At 52.9% G+C, this 17,255-nt stretch overlaps 1 protein-coding gene across 1 annotated transcript in view; it reads left to right on the top strand.

Annotated features, from left to right (window-relative positions):
* LOC311446023 (uncharacterized protein) overlaps positions 1–17,255 on the top strand; it is a 39,277-nt gene that overhangs the window by 7,892 nt on the left and 14,130 nt on the right. Inside the window, exons 3-13 of the mRNA XM_084538720.1 lie at positions 960–1,028; positions 2,728–2,848; positions 3,114–3,552; positions 6,546–6,782; positions 7,226–8,630; positions 9,350–9,488; positions 9,578–9,701; positions 10,001–10,214; positions 12,322–12,459; positions 13,518–13,929; positions 14,647–14,742. Coding sequence (XP_084394846.1) covers positions 13,824–13,929; positions 14,647–14,742 — 202 coding nt within the window. The 5' untranslated portion in view covers positions 960–1,028; positions 2,728–2,848; positions 3,114–3,552; ... (5 more) ...; positions 12,322–12,459; positions 13,518–13,823. The remainder of the gene's footprint in view (positions 1–959; positions 1,029–2,727; positions 2,849–3,113; positions 3,553–6,545; positions 6,783–7,225; positions 8,631–9,349; positions 9,489–9,577; positions 9,702–10,000; positions 10,215–12,321; positions 12,460–13,517; positions 13,930–14,646; positions 14,743–17,255) is intronic.

The following is a 17,255-nucleotide window of genomic DNA, read 5'->3' as shown; positions in this document are numbered from 1 at the left end:
CCCAGAGCTGGGGGACCAGCAATTGCTGCTTCCATCCCGAGCAGCTGTTTGGGAGAGGTGAGCTGGTTTGTGTGCGACAAAGGAGCCATGGCCACGTCAAAGGGCTGGTGTCCACATCTCCATCCCACTGTTTGTGCTTGAAAACACACCTGAACATGGCTGTGCTGCATTTGTAGCCTACCTGTCTCACCTGGGTGAGCTTGAGAGAGCTCTCAGCTTGTTGTCTGCAGGTGCTGGCACCTCTGGCAGAAAAGGGAGCTCAGGTCTACACAAAGGCTCTGCTGGGAGCACTTTGGGATGGGAGAATTTCACAACCTTGATGCCACGTGTGTTGAAATGTGAATTGCTTTGCTTAGTTGTTGCTTCTGGGGCTCTCGCAGAACAGCCTCTCACGTGTCGATGGCTTCTGTAGTGATCGGATCGGCTGAAGGCCAAGAGCAGAGGGACTGCTTAATGTAGCATCAGGTTTGAAGGTGGGCCCTGTGGCTTCGGGATGCTCTCAAGCCAGCTGAAGACATCAGGACTGGTGCTTGCAGTGAATCTGATGCTGTGTAATATCTCAATGCGTTTCCCCCCCCCACCACTGTGCCAGGTTGGGCAGGTAGCTGTGGTACTGCAAGATGAAAGCTCCCCAGCTGGTGTACGTTATTCTCACTGCAGGCATCAAGGATTTGTCACTGACAGAGCAAAAGGGGAAAATATTATTTTTGGTTTGATCAGGCTGTTTTCACTCTCACAGCTCCGCAGGCTATAGCAGAGCTGACTAGACGTGAAGTGCTGTCAAACGCTCTGCCTGCTTTACCTTTTCCTTTGTGCAGATTTTTCATGAGGGGGGAAATTCTTTTTTTAATTATAATGTAAAGGAAGCCTTTGTTGCTTCTCATGCACTGACAAGAGGAGACATGGGGGCAAAGCTGATATGCAGGATGTGTTTTGACTTGGTTTGATATCTCTTTCAGGCTGCTGATGCCTCGGTTGCATCTTCATGCCAGTCACCTGCGGCTCGCCCCACAGCCACGGAGAATCAGGCAAGTCCCTGCTTGGGAGCAGAGTCTTTGGTATCACACTAGGGGGACCTGAGGGCTCCAAACTGCACTCCTAGGCCTGCAGTCTGGACACAAGAGCCAAAGCAGCCAGTTTGGAAAGCCAGAGCAGGAGAGGGAATTCCTCCCTTTCAGGAGGGCAGGCATCTTGCAGGAAGCACTCAGAGATGTCGGGTCACACAGATGCCAAACCATTTCCCCTTTCTCCATCCATGTGGCTTCCTAATAGAGATCAAACACGGCTGGATCGTTTATTGAGGTGTTTGTTTGAAGTTGAGTGGACAGGAATCATTTCAAAACCGTAAGAGAAAAAGCTTTTAGCTCTTTCTGTTTTTCCAAAATAGCAGCCGCATCACCACGCACCGTGGGGATGTCAGGGTGAATCTGTTTCACTGACAACAAGATTGTTCTGTCTAGACTGGGAAATGCTGTTTAACTGAGTGAGTCTGCAGAATAATTTAAAGGCAAAACACTTTACAGACGTTAGGTTTAAAATAAAAACTAGCTTGACACAGATGATGCTTGATGGATGGTTTGGGTGGGAGTGGGATGGCAGCTGGCTTCGAGACACAGCTTGAGGGCGGCGACTGACAGATGTCATTCAGCTGCCCGCGTGCAACAGCCGGAGCCAGGCAGTGTGACCCGGTGGCTGCTGAATTGTCACCATCCCCAAACAACCTGCTCCCTTCCCTGCCACGCCATGCAGCATCTGACGCTCTCCAGCTCAGTTTGGTGAGGCCAAGCAGGGTGTTTTGGCCAGGGCTGGGTGCTCTGTGCCAGTCAGGCAGCGTGGACACATGCGCTGCCTTCTGAGTTGAGCTAGGTCTGCACTGGGGTCTTGGTTGTGGCCCTTACCTGTCCCAGACACCTGCTCTGCCAGGCCCATAAAAGGCGTTCTCCATTTCTGGAGCAAAACTGCTTGGAAATCTGCAGAGCCAAAGAGAAGGGTAGGACTATGACCTGCTTTGTACCAAAACACCAAAACGGAGGCAGTCCTGGGCCTCCAGGTCCCTTTCCTCCGATTCTCACCACGAACAGAGGTGCCCAGGGCCCTGCCACATTAAACCCGCAATTCCTCCTCGTGGTGCCAGCGAGGTGCTGCCACTGCCCTACCAGCCACCAGAGCAGCTCTGCCAAGGCATCCACAGTGCTTGGATCTGTCTTGAATTTTGTTTTTTCGTGGGTGGTCGGCCCAGCTCTGTCTGCCCTTCAGTGCCTGGTGCCCACCGTGCTGCCTGGCCAGCGCCGAGGGCTGCAGAAGCAGAAGGGGTGGCGTGGAGGGAATACGAGCCTCGCATTTGCCATCTGTGCAGAGGGGCTGGCAGCCAGGGCTGAAGCAGAGATATGTGGTGGTGAGATTGCAGCCCAGCTGGCATAAGGAATTTACTTTCTTCTGGCAGGGGAAAAAAAAAAAAGATATTAAAAGTGTGGCTCAAAGGCTGGAATATCTTTTTTACCCCCACTTTGAGGGGGGCTTTTGCTCAGCATTGCATCTATGTTGCTTAGAGAAACAGCAGCCGCTCAGAGCGGGAGAGATGCCAGCCACCCAGTGAGCAGGCAGTGGGTTGAAATAAGGGTGGAAGAAGAGATGTGTCTCTGACATGGGCTGATCTTGGAGCTCAGGGCCTGGCTCCACTTCAGTGGCAGGAAATAAAAACTTATTTTCTCATCTCTGTCTTCACAGATCAGGACCTCTGTCTGCAGTACAAGGACCTCGTGTTGACCACCCAGCTTGGATTAAGGAGGATGCAAGGCAGGAGGAGCAGAGGGCTTAGCCAGGCTGTCTGTCATCGCCCTTCAGAAAGGTACTGCTGGCTCCTAACTTGTCACTTCTGGGATCCTGATGAGTCCAAGTGTCACCAAGAGTCCCTGATGGCTTTTAAAGGTGGATATCATAGGAAGTTTCTCTCAGGGCCACGCTATTCTGTTTGCTTCTGCTGATGAGCTGAAGGGCAGGGTGTCTAGGGAGAGCCTTGCTGTCAGGTAGCACGGCAGGAGGTCTTGGGGCAGAGATGTGCCATGTCCTAAACTCAGGAAGATTTAGGGCCTCCTATTTCTTTTTCCAACCAGCTGCCTGCGTGTGCGCCTTCGTGGAGCAATTTAGCCATGGGGTGGGCAGCAGGAAGCAGCATCCCAAAATGGTGCACTGGCAGAGGAGCAGAAAAGGCGAGATCGCAGTGAGATCCAGGCAGTGAGGAAGATACAAGCTCTGTGCGTTTGCCAACTGAAGAGCTGGAAGGAACCAAGTTCAGGGTGCCGAAAGCTTTCCCTTCTGTTTCTTTCTCTGATGTCTGTTTTCTGCTCTCACTCTGTGCTGACTGCTCTGTGCCAGATTCAGAGGTCACGGGGGAAAGGAGGAGATGCAAGTTCAGCACAACGGGAAGCGGACTTGGAGCATTCTGAACTTAAAAACTGCAAACACTGTGAATGCCGCTTATTTGCTGATCAAGGATGTGTGTGAATAAAGCTTGCTGTGGGAGACAGTCGCTCGCTCAGGTTCAAGAAATGGGTGAGCAGTGAAATGGGGTTTGACCTAGGCTCCAGCCTTGCCTTTTAGCTCTTGGCTCGTGCCTCATCTTTGGCAGCGGGGGGGAGGCAGCAGAAGGGTGCCCTGATGTCCTCTTCCTGCAGCTTTGCCTTCTGTGCTCCCCTGTCTGCTTCCCTGCTGCTGCTGCCGCCTCATGAAAGACCATATGATTAATTATACTGCTCACAGCCTCTGAAAATTTATTTAGGGTTTTATGTTTGCTGCTTCTGCTGCTTACACAATGGCAAATCTGCCGTGGCTGCGTCCCAAGCAGGTGGCAGCTAATAGGTCAATAAACTGAATTGCACTATTAGAGCTGTCAAGCTAGGCTGCTGCAATTCAGGCAGGTAGAGGGGAAAGCTGTCATGCTCCGGAGAAGCTAAGACAGATCTGTTTTAGAAGAAATGTCTGGCTATGCTGGTTGGCAAGAAATTGGTCACTTCCCTGATAGCACCCACTGCTTTAATAGATCCATTTTTTCCGCTATGGGAAGTCTTAAGCTTTCCTCTCCCTGCCTCCACTGTTGTCCTAAAAATTAGTCTCACAGAACCTGTTCATCTCTGTGAGCTTTGGGAAGTATTTTCCTTAATGACTTTCATTGGCTTTTTGGGGGGTTGTGCAGAAAAGGGAGGCCGCAAAAAATGAAGTGAAGCCCCCTGAAAGTGTTGCTAAAGGCAAGCAAAAGCCAGCCCAACTTTAAATAGCTAGGAATCACTCAATCAAATTCAGAAATCACCTCTGCCTTTGAGCATCTTGCTTCTCAGTGCTGCTGTCAAAGGATGGAAGATAGCATGGCTTGGGCAGGTAAAACCCCTTGTACCCGCTGTTCAGAAGAAGAAAATAAGGCAGGGCTGTGGCAGAGGCAGGTGGGAGCCCCACATCTTGCACTGGGTCTTGCCTGGAGGGAAGCAGGCTGGTTTCTAACTCCTGCTGGTTGCTGTGCAGTGGAATTGAGGTGCTGGGGGCCTGGTGGAGGAGAGTGGTGTGGGGCAGGCAGCTTTCCTCTTGGAAGGGGAGTGGGAGCCATGTTTCTGCATGGCTGTGCCAGCAAGAAGATGGATTTGTTTTGCTCTGTGCAGTCTTGCGTGCACTACCCCCACGTGTAAGGTGGGGCTGGGTTCAGTGACTTGCTCTGAACGTGCTCGGGGATGCTGCAGGGCTGTGTCAGCAGGGTGCTCAGCCTACACCATCCCCTTCTGGGGCCGGAGCTGCTGCATCTCCCAGGTGATGTACTGCTGATGTGCCAGGATGCCCTCACATCCTCCAGCAGACCACATCCTCACTGGAAAGGCAATTCAGAGATCCTGCCTCCTGTTTCCTGCCCCTTAATGCCCTCCTGTTAGGTTTTAGTGCTTCTGCAGAGATGGTTTGGATGAATTGAAGCGCGTTGGATTTATTCCATAAAGCCTTGTAGGTAGCTTATGCTGGCTGTCACCTTTCTGTGCACGGTGAGCACTTCAGCTTAAGGAATCATCACCAGTGCAGTTTTCTCTGCTGCCAGTCCTGCCTGATGCAGCTGTTCCCTCCCTCCAGGATGGCCAAGCGCAGTGAGCAAGCCAGATCCCTCCACATGTGCACAGAGTGCTGCTCAAACAAACAAACAAAAAGAAACACCTGGAATTAAGAGATCTCATGCAACCAGTGTTGGAGCACTTGTGTTTTTTCACTGCTTTGGGGAACGGGGTCCAAGTTCTGCTCCCCATTTTGGAGGGGTAGAAATTCATTCTAATTTTGAGCAGAGAATCTTGTAGTTTCCCTGGCCTGAGGCTGGGCCTTTAGGCTGGACATCAAGTACTGCAAAATTCAGCACTGAAGCAGTGACTTGATGGGCTAGAACTTGACTGAGCACAAAATCGCTTTCCTGAGCTGTGTCCCCTCTAGGCAACATCTTCTGGTGTTTGGAGCTGCTCGTGCCAGAGGTGGGTGTGTGTCCCAGGCCATGAGGGGACACCCCTGCGGGGGCCATGAGGTTTGCAAGCTGCTGGAGGCAGAGCTCAGGGAGCTCTCAGAGAGCTCTGACAGTCTCCCACAGCTCTCTCAGGAGGAATAATCTCCTCGAGCCCCGTCTCCACGGTTTGCACGAGCTGATTTCTGTCTAGCACGTCTGGTGGCATTGCTGAGCTGTTCACAGCCACCCAGGCCCTGCAGCTACAGCCTTGTCCGTGCCTTATGCAAAAGAACTTTTTGCTTACAGCATCCGATGGAATTAAGTCAGATGCTAATGGCTATTACTGCTGTGTTAGCTCTTGCTGAAGGACAGAAACAGTCGGATCTGGCTGTTTCCAATGGTGAACCCCCCCTGCTTTGCCACCATCTCCAGGCAAACGGGGTCTGCAGAGCCTGGCAGGGGCACAGGAGCCCTCTGGGGAGCAGGGGGGGCCCTGAGCTCAGCTCCTGCAGCAGCAGGGTGTTGGTGCTGCCTGCACTCCTGGGGGCACAGCACTCAGGATGCTGAGGAACGTGGCACAGGGACTGCCACTGCTGCAGGCTGGAGGAGAGAAAGGGCCCCGAACAGGCAGTGGTGAGAGCAGAAAGCTGCATAATGGCTCCCTTTTAAGGCCAAGGGACCTGGGTAAAGAAAGTGACTTTTAAAGGAATAAAGGAGACTTCCTTTTGGGTCAAGTGCTCTGGAAATGAATGGGTTTGAGATGAAAGCCTTTCTGCTCAGCTAATGCAGATTCACTTTGCCTAAAGGGAAGTCTGCCTTGTGCCGGGGTATTTTTTCCCTCTGGAGGCATTGTGATGGCTTTTGAGGATGAGGTTTCTGTATACAAAGGAGAAGAAAGCTGAGAGAAAAGCAGTGCTTTTAAAAGAATCAGGGGTTCCAGCGGTCCGCTGCAATTTGTCAGCATGTCTCTCTTGCTTGTAAAAGTCCCCGTCGGGCGCAGGGATTGTTCCTCCTTTCTCCTTCATGACTTGCTCCTTCCCTCTGGCACCTTGATCAATCCAGTCTGGCCATCTTTTTTCCTTTCCAGGACAACCTTTTTGCACCGAGGGCTGCGTGGCCGCCTAGCAGCAGCTTGGCATCTGGTGGGTCGGTGTTTCACTCGGATGCTCCCTGACCTCAGCACAGCTGGCCTGGAGGCCACTTGTTGTGCCTGAGCTGTACCCAGGGCATGAGCTGCCCAAAAGAGGTGTGAAACGGACTCTGTTCTGAGCAGTTTGATCTGAGCAGTCTCTTTTGAAAGCATGTCATACCCCACGGACTCAAGGTATGCAAAGCCTGCTTTAGCAGATTGGAAGCATCAGGTTCTAGTGTCTCCTCCCTTGCCCTGGAGGGATGAGGTATCTCTGCTGCTCCTTAGTGTGAAATGTTGTAAACCCCAGGCATTGATTTCTCAATCAAAAGTGGCTGTTTGCTCCTTGGTCTGTGGCTTTAATGCCTGCAAATCCATCTTTCACTCCCTAACGGTTTGCTTTAAGATTCTGAAATTGACTGTTGTGCTTCGGAGGTTTTGGAGGTGAATAGATTGAGTTAAACCAGTGTTGTTTGTGCTGGCTTACGAGTGAGTTCTGAACCAGACAGAAACCTAGGTCATGGTGGGTCTTGGGGGGACCTTTGTCTGCGTCTGGCCATCGTGTGGGGCTTCATTGCTCTGCTGGGCTTTGGGATGCTTGGGGTCTTCCCGTATCAAGAGTGGATCTGTTTCAGCAGGTCTGTGGTGCTGGGCACCTGGCTGCCATTGCAGCATGTCCTGTCAACAGATAGCAGAAAAAAATGGAGAGAAAAAAGCCACACCACCACCATGTTCCTCTCCATACTTCTCATACTTGATAGCAATCACAATGTTTACTCTGTTCTCAAAGCCCTGTACCTGAGCTGTTCCTGAAGTGCTGCATAGATGCAAGCCTTGCTGCTGGAACGGAGCTGCTGCTGTGGAGGAACACAGCAGCTTAAGCTGAAAGGAATTGCTGCTTCCCACGACTGCTGCCCTGCAGAGATTGCTGGTCCTGACCTCAGCTGAGAGACTTTGCTGCGCTTCCTACCTCAGCCCCTGCCCGCGACATCGTCTGGGGTCAAACTGCTGCCACCATTCAACCTCAATTTTCCCCTGGCTTAAAGGAGGGTGAATGAATGGAAAGCCCTTTCCAAAGACGAGAGCTGGTCACCTGGATGGGAGCGGGAGCTCTGCGGCCCTGGGAGGTACTGAGGGATGTCAGTGTTAGGAGCAGAGTGGAGCAAAGGCAGAGGGTGAAATGCAGGTGACTCCTGGTGTTAACTACATGCAGCACATCCATCTGGGGAGAAGCCGAAGGAAGCATATCAAGGATGTCTCAGTTACTCAAGTGAGAAATCAAATTAAACTTTGCATCAAACAGTAGGGCTGTTCTGTGCTAGGAGTTCTGTCAGATTCATTAAAGGTTTCTGCCTAGCAGCCCCTCAGGAGTTAGTGAAGAGAAAAAACACAGCTCTGTCAGGGGGCTGTTTTCCTGCTTACCTGGATGTGTTAACAATATGGGTAGAAGAAGAGAGGATTATTGATTTTTAACCCTCGAGATACACGTGTGTGGAGGGGGAATGAGGACACCGACTCCACAGCAGTGCTTGTTCTGTGTGCCATGGGCAGCGAGCTGGGGTACGTGTCCAGCCACCTGCCCTGAGGGATGCTCGGTGAGGGCTGGGGGTGAAAGCCCCAGCACGCTGGAGGTGTTGGAAGATGCTCTTGCTCCCAGTTACCTGCCTCTTGGACTCCCATTGACAGGCTGGGAGGTGAAGGCACTTTGGGTACCCTTGGGTGTCTGGGATAACCTGGAAGAGATGGAAATATCAGTGTCACACAGCGCTACGAGTCCAGATTTGCTTTATATTGGGCATGAGTCCACTTCAGCTCCAGGAAAAAAAAAAGATCTGGACAACACATTGCTCCCTCCACGGGGACAGATTGTCTGGGGGCTGGATGGAGTGCAGACTTGGCATGAGGGAGCCTGGAGCTAGGACGAAGTAGCCAGCACAGTGGCAGAGGAGTCTGCTGGGAATGCGCGATCCACGGCATGCTGCAGGACTTCAGCTGCAGAACGATTTCCCAAAGCGTCGCACCAGAGGCTCTGCAAATTCCCAGGTGACCAAAGCGTGCTCGTGCCTGCTTCTCACCAAAGTTGTGAGGCTCTCCAAAGAGCTGGCAACACTCAGGAGTAGAGGAACACTGAACTTCGTGTGCTGTGAATGCTGAATGCCAAAGTCATCTCTGGCTAAAGTGCTAAGGCCCAGCCTTGACTAATGCTGCCTGATTTTTTCATAATCCCTGATGCGTGTTGTGCATTGCCTTAGAAGCACTCAAGTGCTAGTTTGACATTTAAAAGCCATTTACAACACTGCTGCTGTGATGGCAGGAGAAATTAGTCTGACCCCAGGATGTAAAAATCCTGGGGTTTGGAGCAGGGCAACCTGAGCCAGGCAGGAGTGAGTCTCCTCGGGTTTCTTGCTTCCTGCTAGCTCTGTATTAGGGCTCTCCAGCCAAGTAAATGTCTTCCTTCCTTCCTTTTCTGTTGACTCATAAGAGTTTTTTTTTTTTTTTTTTTTTTTGACAAATTTAAGGTGCTAACCCTCAGTGAGGCAGCACAGATTAATTTCCAAGATGCAGTTTATTTCCAAAATGTTCCTATTTACAGCAGTGAGTGCTGACAATTGCCATGCTTTGCTTTCCAGCCTAGGATCTGAGAGACTTGAGAGCCCATGAACGTGGCTGCCAGGCGGAGTGGGAATGGCTGGCTGTGCCCGTTCCCTCTTCTGCATTAACCCAACTGGCCTGCAATGCCTTTTGCTGTCTCTGTTCTTCAGACCAGCTCACTTGCTCCCAGTGGGACAGAGGCATCCTCCTCCTCCTGCTCCAGTTTTCCTGCAAAGCTGAACGAGCTGCCCATGTGTGTGCATCTGGAGGCAGAGCTGCAGAAAATCAACGGGGCCAAAAGAAAATTAGGTACTACATGCCTGTCCTTTGAGCTGCCAGCACAAGGGATGGCATCTTTGTAGCGTGATGGCTCAAGGCTACTTTTTTTTTCCTTACAGCATGAGCTGTTGCTAAGAGCTCCGGAGGTGCTGTACTGGAGCTTTGCTGACGTGCTGATCCCTGTGACCAATTCGTCTGAAGCAGGCTGCACCGTCAACTCGGAGACAGCTCCTCCAGGGTGAGGTGGGCATCGGAGCAGAGCTGTCCCTGCTCACTCTGTAATCATCAGTCCTCAGCTGTCAGGGGCTTGGATGCATGCTTGGAGAGCGTCTAGACGAAGACGGGAGAGGCTTTAACTGCTGCAGTCCCCTGTCCTATTTTATCTCCATTTATGACAGCCTGTGACTGCTGGGGCTGGATAGCAGCAAGGAGAGATGACTCCTCTGTTTTGGGGATGGAGGAGCTCTCCTTCTGTCAGCTCCCTTCCTTTTGCCTGTTTCCTGCAGTCACGCAATGCTGACGGGCTGTCTCTTGTCATCTAGGTTACCTGCGCCTTTAGGAGAGTCTCCCAGATGGCTCTTTGGGGAAAAAAGTCAGAGACTGATCAACGTCCGAAAAAAGTATCTCATCCAGTGTCAAAACAGCGGCTTCACCTTGTGCTTCACGAGGACAACCTGAAAAGTGGAGCTGCCCCCGTTCCCTTTGTGTGGGGCTCAGAAGGCTGCTCATGAGCTCTGATGGCAGCATGACCTCAGGGTGAGTGAGGACCTGCGATGAGGTCCTTGTCTTGTTCAGGTTCCAGAGGCACTGCTGTAACCCTGACGTTGCACGCAGAGCTGGATAATACACAATATTTAACATATTTATTGCAAAATAGCCCTGTCTTGTCTTCTGGCAGGCCCTGGCTCCCTGACCGCATGCCTTGCCCAGCCTGCTAATACAGCAGTTGTTGGAAACCCTGGATTTAGCCAGCATCTCCAGTTGAGCTCGATCTATAATGCCTGTTTGTAGGCACTGGAAGTGTTCAGCGCTCCCATGAGCTGGTGGTGTGTTCAGGCTGGATTTATTAGCCATCTGGCATTCTGCTGGGCCATTTGTTACGGAGGCTCCTGCAGGCTCCTCCGTGCTGTGGGGAGATTCAGGCTAATTTCTGGGAGCTCGCAGACCCCTGAGCAGGGAGCCAGGTGTGTTTGTGTGGGTGGGAGTCCTGGCTTTTCGAGTGCCTGAAAGCAGAGAGCTTGGACCACTGCCTGCCTGTTGTGTGGGTTCTCTGGAATGAAAGAGGAGAGCTGTTGCTCTGGTCCAGGTATCCACAGAGAAACACGACCTGCTGCTGCCCAGGCTGAGTGTGCCAGGATGCTCCCCGAGGGGCTTCTGGTTGCCTTCCTTAAGCCTGACCTCCTCCTCCTCCTCCTCCTCCTCTTGGCAATGCCTCGTGATGCAGTGGCTGGGCACTGCTGGCTTTTCTCTCTCTGGCTGTCCTGAGGAGCAGGAAGGGAGCCCTGGAGCACTGCCTGGCCTTTGCGGGGCTTGTGCTCAGAGATCAGGCTGGGCAGCTCCAGAAATGGAAATTCAGCAGCAGCGGAGAGCTGAGGGGCAGGGGAGGTGCTGACTTCTTTGCTGTCGGGAGGAGAATTGTATTCGGGCTGTTGCTCGTGTTCTTCCTGGCTTAGCACAGGCAAGATAAAGGAATGCAATTTCCACAGCTTGTGTCGAGATCTTATTATGCGTTTCCAAAAGCAAAAGGGGGAGGGAACATCCCAAGCATCATGGAGCTGAGGCACCGCAGGCCCAGTGCGTGCTGTCCTGTGCAAGTGGTGGCCGTGGAGGTGAGCAGTGCCCGCACCAGCTGCTGATGGTGAAGGTGGCTGGCTTTATGGACAGGGGGGTGATGGGTGCAGCTGGGTGCTCCCAAGCTCCCAGCTTGTTTACAGACCAGGTCTTTATTGTTTCTTAGGTAGGGAACCTACCAGCACTCCCTTCTCACTGTCTCTCCTTCTCCAGCCCCTTTCTGGAAGGTTGCACAGTCCCAGCCTCACCTGATCCCACAGCTTGCAGCCAAGCTGTGTCCTGAGCATTGTCCCCGTTGCCTCTCTGAGGTCTGAGGGCTGATTTCAGGCTGCGGGACCCTCTGAAATCACCCGGGGTGAACTGCACCAAATCACAGTCAAGAGCTGGCTGCCATCAAGGGGCACGCTGCCTGCTCCAGTGTGGGGAGGTTTCCCTAGCAAAAGGCTGATCGGTGGTCACAGTTCTGCTGCTGCTTAACACGGTGATAGGGAGCCTGGCTTTAAAGATGGGTAGCTAATGAAAATCCTCCTCTGAAGACCATTGTACTTGGCAGGAATGAGTACTTCCACCGTTAGGGCTGGGTTTTAAATCTCTAAGCACTGTGTTCTTCAGCAGCTTAAGCCATGTGTGTAATAAAGCCTGTAATTGAGGCAGGCACTTAGGATAACAAGGGAGCACAAGACTGGCATAAACTGAAACACGGGGAGCAACTGGGCTGGTCCCTAACGGTGCTGAGCCATTCCCCAGTTCCCTACCTCTCGGTGGGCCTCCTTCCCCCTGGATCCATCCTGTCCTGGCTGTTGGAAGCCCAGGCTCTGGGCTTAGCTAATGAGCGAGTGCTGAGCGTGTGATTAGTGTTTTACTGCAGCCTCCCCGTGGCCTTGTTACGGGGTCAGGCATTGTGAATGTCAGTCTGATCGGAAACAATTACGAGTGCCCAGAAATCATTAGCCTTTGCCATGCCAGGAGCACAAGTCCATCGTTTCTGCCTTCTGCTGATGGACGTACGGGCGCGTGGGGAGGCAGATTTCATGTATGCTTTGTGATTTCACATCGACTTTTGTCCCTGCAGAGCTCTCTGGGATGTGCAGTGCTGGGTTTTATGGCCAAGCCTGTCCTGTGCTTGGCTAATGGCCTCGCTTTGTCACACTGAGCAGAGCTGCTGGGGCGTGCTAGCCTGGGGGAAGCCACAGAGCCACTGATTGCCCAGGTAAGGACAGGAGCTGGGGTGTGCCATGGGGACTGGCTGGAAGGGAAAGGGAACGAACTGCTACGGCCACTAACCTGCGTCAGGCTGCTGGGAGTGTGGCTGAAATGAGCCCTGGGAGCCCCCCCTTGCTGTGTTCCTGCCCTTGGGTGCAGCTGTATGTCCTGGCGGAAGGAGAGAGCCCTTTTTGCCCCCCTAGAAGGGCTTGGCACTGGCTGGGGGACTCTGCCCCATCCTGCTGGGTTCTCAAGGTGAGACAGAAGCACGCGGTCAGCAGGACCTGCTGCCGCCAAGTACCTGCCCTGCTCTCATGCCTGGCTTGCTAAGATGTGTGAATGAAGCCAGGAGGGTGTAGCAAAGCCAGGAAACCCGCCCTGCTTTTTAGGAAATGGCACACTCTGGAAACTGTCCCACTTTCTGGAGGAGTCTGGGCTCCTGACAGAAGCATGCTTTAGATAAATTGCTTTTGTTGGCTTGTTAGACATTATTTGTGTCTTTCCGTACGTCAGGAAGGAGGGGGGTGCATAGTGCTAGGTATGTCGGGGGGCTGCCTGTTTGCTTCGCTGCCTGGTGGGCTCTGGAGCCCACCTCCCTCAGCATCTTGCTTTGAGGTCCCAAGGGACACGAGGTTGGGCAACAAGCCTGCTCCACCTCAGGGAGACCGGCCCTGGCCCCCAGCCTGCCCTCGTCACAGGGCAGTTTCCCTGGCAGCAGGCAGCGCCTGGCCCCGAGCATCCCCTCCCTGCTCAGCCCTAATCCCATTCAGCCCCCGTCCTCGGCTTCTCCCCCGTGAAGCCGTGGATGCGAGAGGCCGGCTGCTTCGTTTGGGGCTGCATAGATTAGCTCTCCCCTCGGGAGCAGCTTGCTCAGCTTGCACTCGAGATAACGGGGCCGTGTCCTCCTGCCTGTCGGACTCCTCAGCAGCTGCCGGAGCTGTGATTAGCCTCAATTTATGCAGGCTGTTAAACAAACACCTGCAAGCTTCGGGGGCAGAGAAGCCAAGTCATTTTTGTAAGCGCCTAACGTCGTGTTGAACTGAGAACGCCGTCCTTTTCTTGCAGGGCTCTCGGAGCTTCCAGACATCTCCAGTCCCCGTGACACTTGCAGGGCTCCGAGCCAGAGCCATCGCTGGGCACCGTGGTGACTCTAATATTCCGTGCTGTTCTCGCAGTGCTGGGTTGATTGCAGTGGGGACAAGCACAGCTGTGACTTCTGGGGCTGCTGCAATAGCCGGCAATTTCTAAACGTGTTCTGCTCTTATTGCTTTCTCTGATGTTTGCCGTTCTCTGTAGCTCGCCCCTAATCCCCAGCAAAAGCCCTGCCATTATTGCCGGCGGTGTGATAGGTAACGTAGCAGGGGCACCGCGATGTCAAGATCTATTGAAGTGTTAATAAAAGGGCTTAATGTGGAGAAAAGGAAATCCTGCACCTCCAGAGACCTTGCCGAAGCATCTCATCTAATTAACCTCGGAGGTGATCGCTTACAGCAGCGTTGTGTGCCAGCAAAGAGCCCAAAAATAGGCTCCATCCAAATGCAGCAAGAAGCCACGTGGCTCCCCCCTCTTTGTAAAGTCTGGCAAGACCTGCTGCTGAGAGGGGCTAGCACAGAGCTCGTTTGAGCTATTATTACCTGCACAGAAGTTTGACTGAAACTGCAGGAACATTGTTCTGGGTCCTATATGGGCACGGATGCATGCGTTTGTACCACGGGTACACAGAGCGCTGGAAAAGAGGTTTTGAATTGCACCCACGGGCTCCCAGTTTGGAGAGAACTGCTAGCTTCTTCCCTTTACTCAGAGCAGGCGCTGCCAAATGGCTGATTTTAACAAACCAGCAGCTTCCAGTCCCTGCTGTGGTTTGGGAATGGTGCATCAGAGCTGGCCGCTAGCTCCAGGGCCAGCTGGTGGATGCTGCAGGAGCTGCTGCCTCACCCGAGGGGGCTGCAGGGCTGCATCTTCTGCCTTCAGCAGGGAAGTGTCTCCTGGTGGGATCCCCAAGCACCACAGCAAAGGCTGAAGGGTTTTCTTTGTGCACGGTAGTGCCCTGGCAGCGTGCCTGCCTCCTGAGCTGCACCCTGCTGCGTTGCACGCTTGTGTGGGGGAGGCGGACGGATTTCTTCCACCCAGCTATTTCCTTCAGGTCCTGAGGGAATTCTTTCAATGAATTCATCTGCTTTCTCTTTCTTCACAGGTATCTGGAGAAATCCCATGCTTGCAGATGCGGACATGCCACACTTACAGTTGCCTACCACCATTAACACATCCTCTTCTGCGTGGTCACGTGAAGGTAAGATCTGCAGCAACCAAATCACCTGCTGTTCTCTTCCATCCTCTGCTCTTTGTTTCCACCATGCTCCAGGATGTTCTTTCTACCGTATGTTTTTGCAGTCAGGTTACGAAGCCTTTTTCCTATAAAGGGAAAAAAAAAAAGCTCCACAATTTATCACGTATACAAACAGGCAGCAGAGCTCAAACCTCTGGCTGCGTGGCTCCTTTAGCAAATAACCTTGCAGAGAGGAGGCCAGTGCCTGTCCTCAACGCTGGCCGTCCCACCTGGGAAGACAGAACTGCTTCCCAGGGGAGCTGTGAAGAGGTATGAAACGGAAGGGGACTCTTCCCAATTCCTGCATCACCAATAACGCAGTTAGCTGCCCTTTGCAGCGCTGGGATTTGCTGAGCTTTTTGTCCTGAGCTGCCTGCCATCAGCCCCGGTCCTCAGCAGGGATTTCAGCGCTGGGCTGGGCAAAGGGACCCGTGCAGTCACCCACCCTGCTCTGCTTGGGTCTCATTTCCCAGCCAGGGCTGGAGATGCAGACCAGGAGCACGAATCGGTGCTGGCGCTCTCCCACTGAGGAGCAGAACCCCCCAGCAGTGGTGGCAAGGCTCGGCGAGCCCATGGCTTGGATAGAGAGCGGGGTGGGTGAGTTTTGGAGGAGGAGAGCATCTCCTGACCATCTGTTAGTACAGGCGAGGCTGCCTGAGCAAACAGCTGCCTGTTATTTGCCGGGCAGTAGCTCTCTATGTACACCTCCTACCCCACACTTATTGTAGGGAGGGAGCAAAGTCACTCGTGTTCACCAGGATGCAAAAAAAAATAGTTCTGCACAACATCTGAACCAAAGACAGTGGCGAGCCTGCAATCAGCGGGTGGTTTTGCCCAAAGAGGGCAGTGCCGTGCCACGTTCCTCCCCAGCCCTTCTCTCTTCCTAGAAAGTGGCTCCCCCCAGCCCTGGCTGTGCCCTGCTCTTCCAGAGAAGGGCTCTCTTCTCTGCAGAGCTCGGTGGAAACAGTGAATATCAAAGATTTCTTAAGGGAAAATCATCGTGGCTCACGATGAGGCAATTTTATGTTTTTTTTTTTTTTTTTTTTTTTTTTTGTGTAGTAATCACTTTAAAAAAACAAACAATCTTGCAAGTAAGCATCACTCAAATGCCTGGTCTTCTGACAAACTGCTTTCTCACCAGCTTAGGCAAAAGCATCCCTAACGCTGCCCAACTTTAAGTCAGATGTGCTCCTATTTACATTTCTCTTGCCTTGCTGCCTTGACTCATCTGTGATGATGGCTGCAGGCCTTTCTGCTGGAGGATATTTTCCTCCCCACCCCTTCCAGCTCCACGGGAGATGTGTTGTCCCCCTTTCTGTCTCCAGTAGCTTTCCCTTTGCACTCACTCAAGCTGTTTCTGCAGAGAAATGCTGCTGCAGCATTTCCCACGAGATGGGGCTCCCTCCCTGCCCCTGTGATAGCGGTGCCGTGGGGGACACTGGCACAAGCCTGGCCCTGCAGGCAGGTCCTGTAGTGGCTGTAGGTCCATCCCATATCATGGCCCTTGTGCCCCAAGCAGGGAGCGAGGGGGAAAGGCTGGCTGCCCCCCTGCCTCCAAATTCTCAGGTCTGAGCTGTGGCTTGCCTCAGAGAGCAGGATCCGGCCCCGTGACTGCTGATCACTTGCTGCCCGAGTGGGAAGCGTGTGCTGCAGAGAGCTGTCATGGGAGGGGAGCAGGGGCTGCTGCTGCTCCGCTCCGTAGGAGGGAAGACTTCAAATAGCAATTAGCTAATGTTGCCTTTTGCAGAGAAACAGCCCTTGCCATGCTGGACAATGGGCTGAAGGAGACAAACAGGGCTTTCTCTAGGGGTTGAGCTCTAATTCTGGTTAGATATATTTATGCAGGCTTTTTTCTCTTTCAGAGAAGGAAGATTAAAAAGGCTCTGACTCCTTTAAATAGACTTGTGTTTCCTTAACCAGCTAGGAGCTCAATTAGGAGCGCTTGCTGTTCCTTTCCACCTAGTGAGACGGCTGTTGTGGTGCTCGTGACACAGGGAGTGAGGCGCTGCCAGCTTTAACTCTTAGCTTCCTTCCAGGGGCACCTGGAGGATCTAGAAACCTGCCCTCGCACTGGCAGCACGGGCTGAGAATAAAGGGTCTGTTTTCCCTTGACAGCGATCAGAAGGACGAAGTTATCTTTTGCTGCTTGCTGGTTTGTGTTATTCTATTAGCCAAGGCAGAGCAGCATAAAAGGTAATTTAGTCTGGGTTAATGCAGCACAATGCAAAACTCATTACCCAGCCAGGGCCACGTTCTCCTGCCACCCCCTGCCTGCTGTAAACCCTCAGTGGCCGAATGTCCCTGCTCTGCTCCCGGGGCACAAACTGGGGCACAGGGGCAACTGTGGGCCTTAAACAGCATCCGACAGCGGCTTTCAGTGAGTTCAGAGCTGTCGCTGTGCAGGAATAAACGTGGAGCTCCTTTCCCCGTGCCTGCTGCTAGAGTGGAGCGAGCTGTGGGGGTGGTGAAATCCAAGA

Source organism: Aythya ferina, assembly GCF_964211825.1.
Source record: "Aythya ferina genome assembly, chromosome: 17".
NCBI classification, from domain to species: domain Eukaryota; kingdom Metazoa; phylum Chordata; class Aves; order Anseriformes; family Anatidae; genus Aythya; species Aythya ferina.
This window is presented reverse-complemented; position numbering and strand designations above follow the sequence as displayed.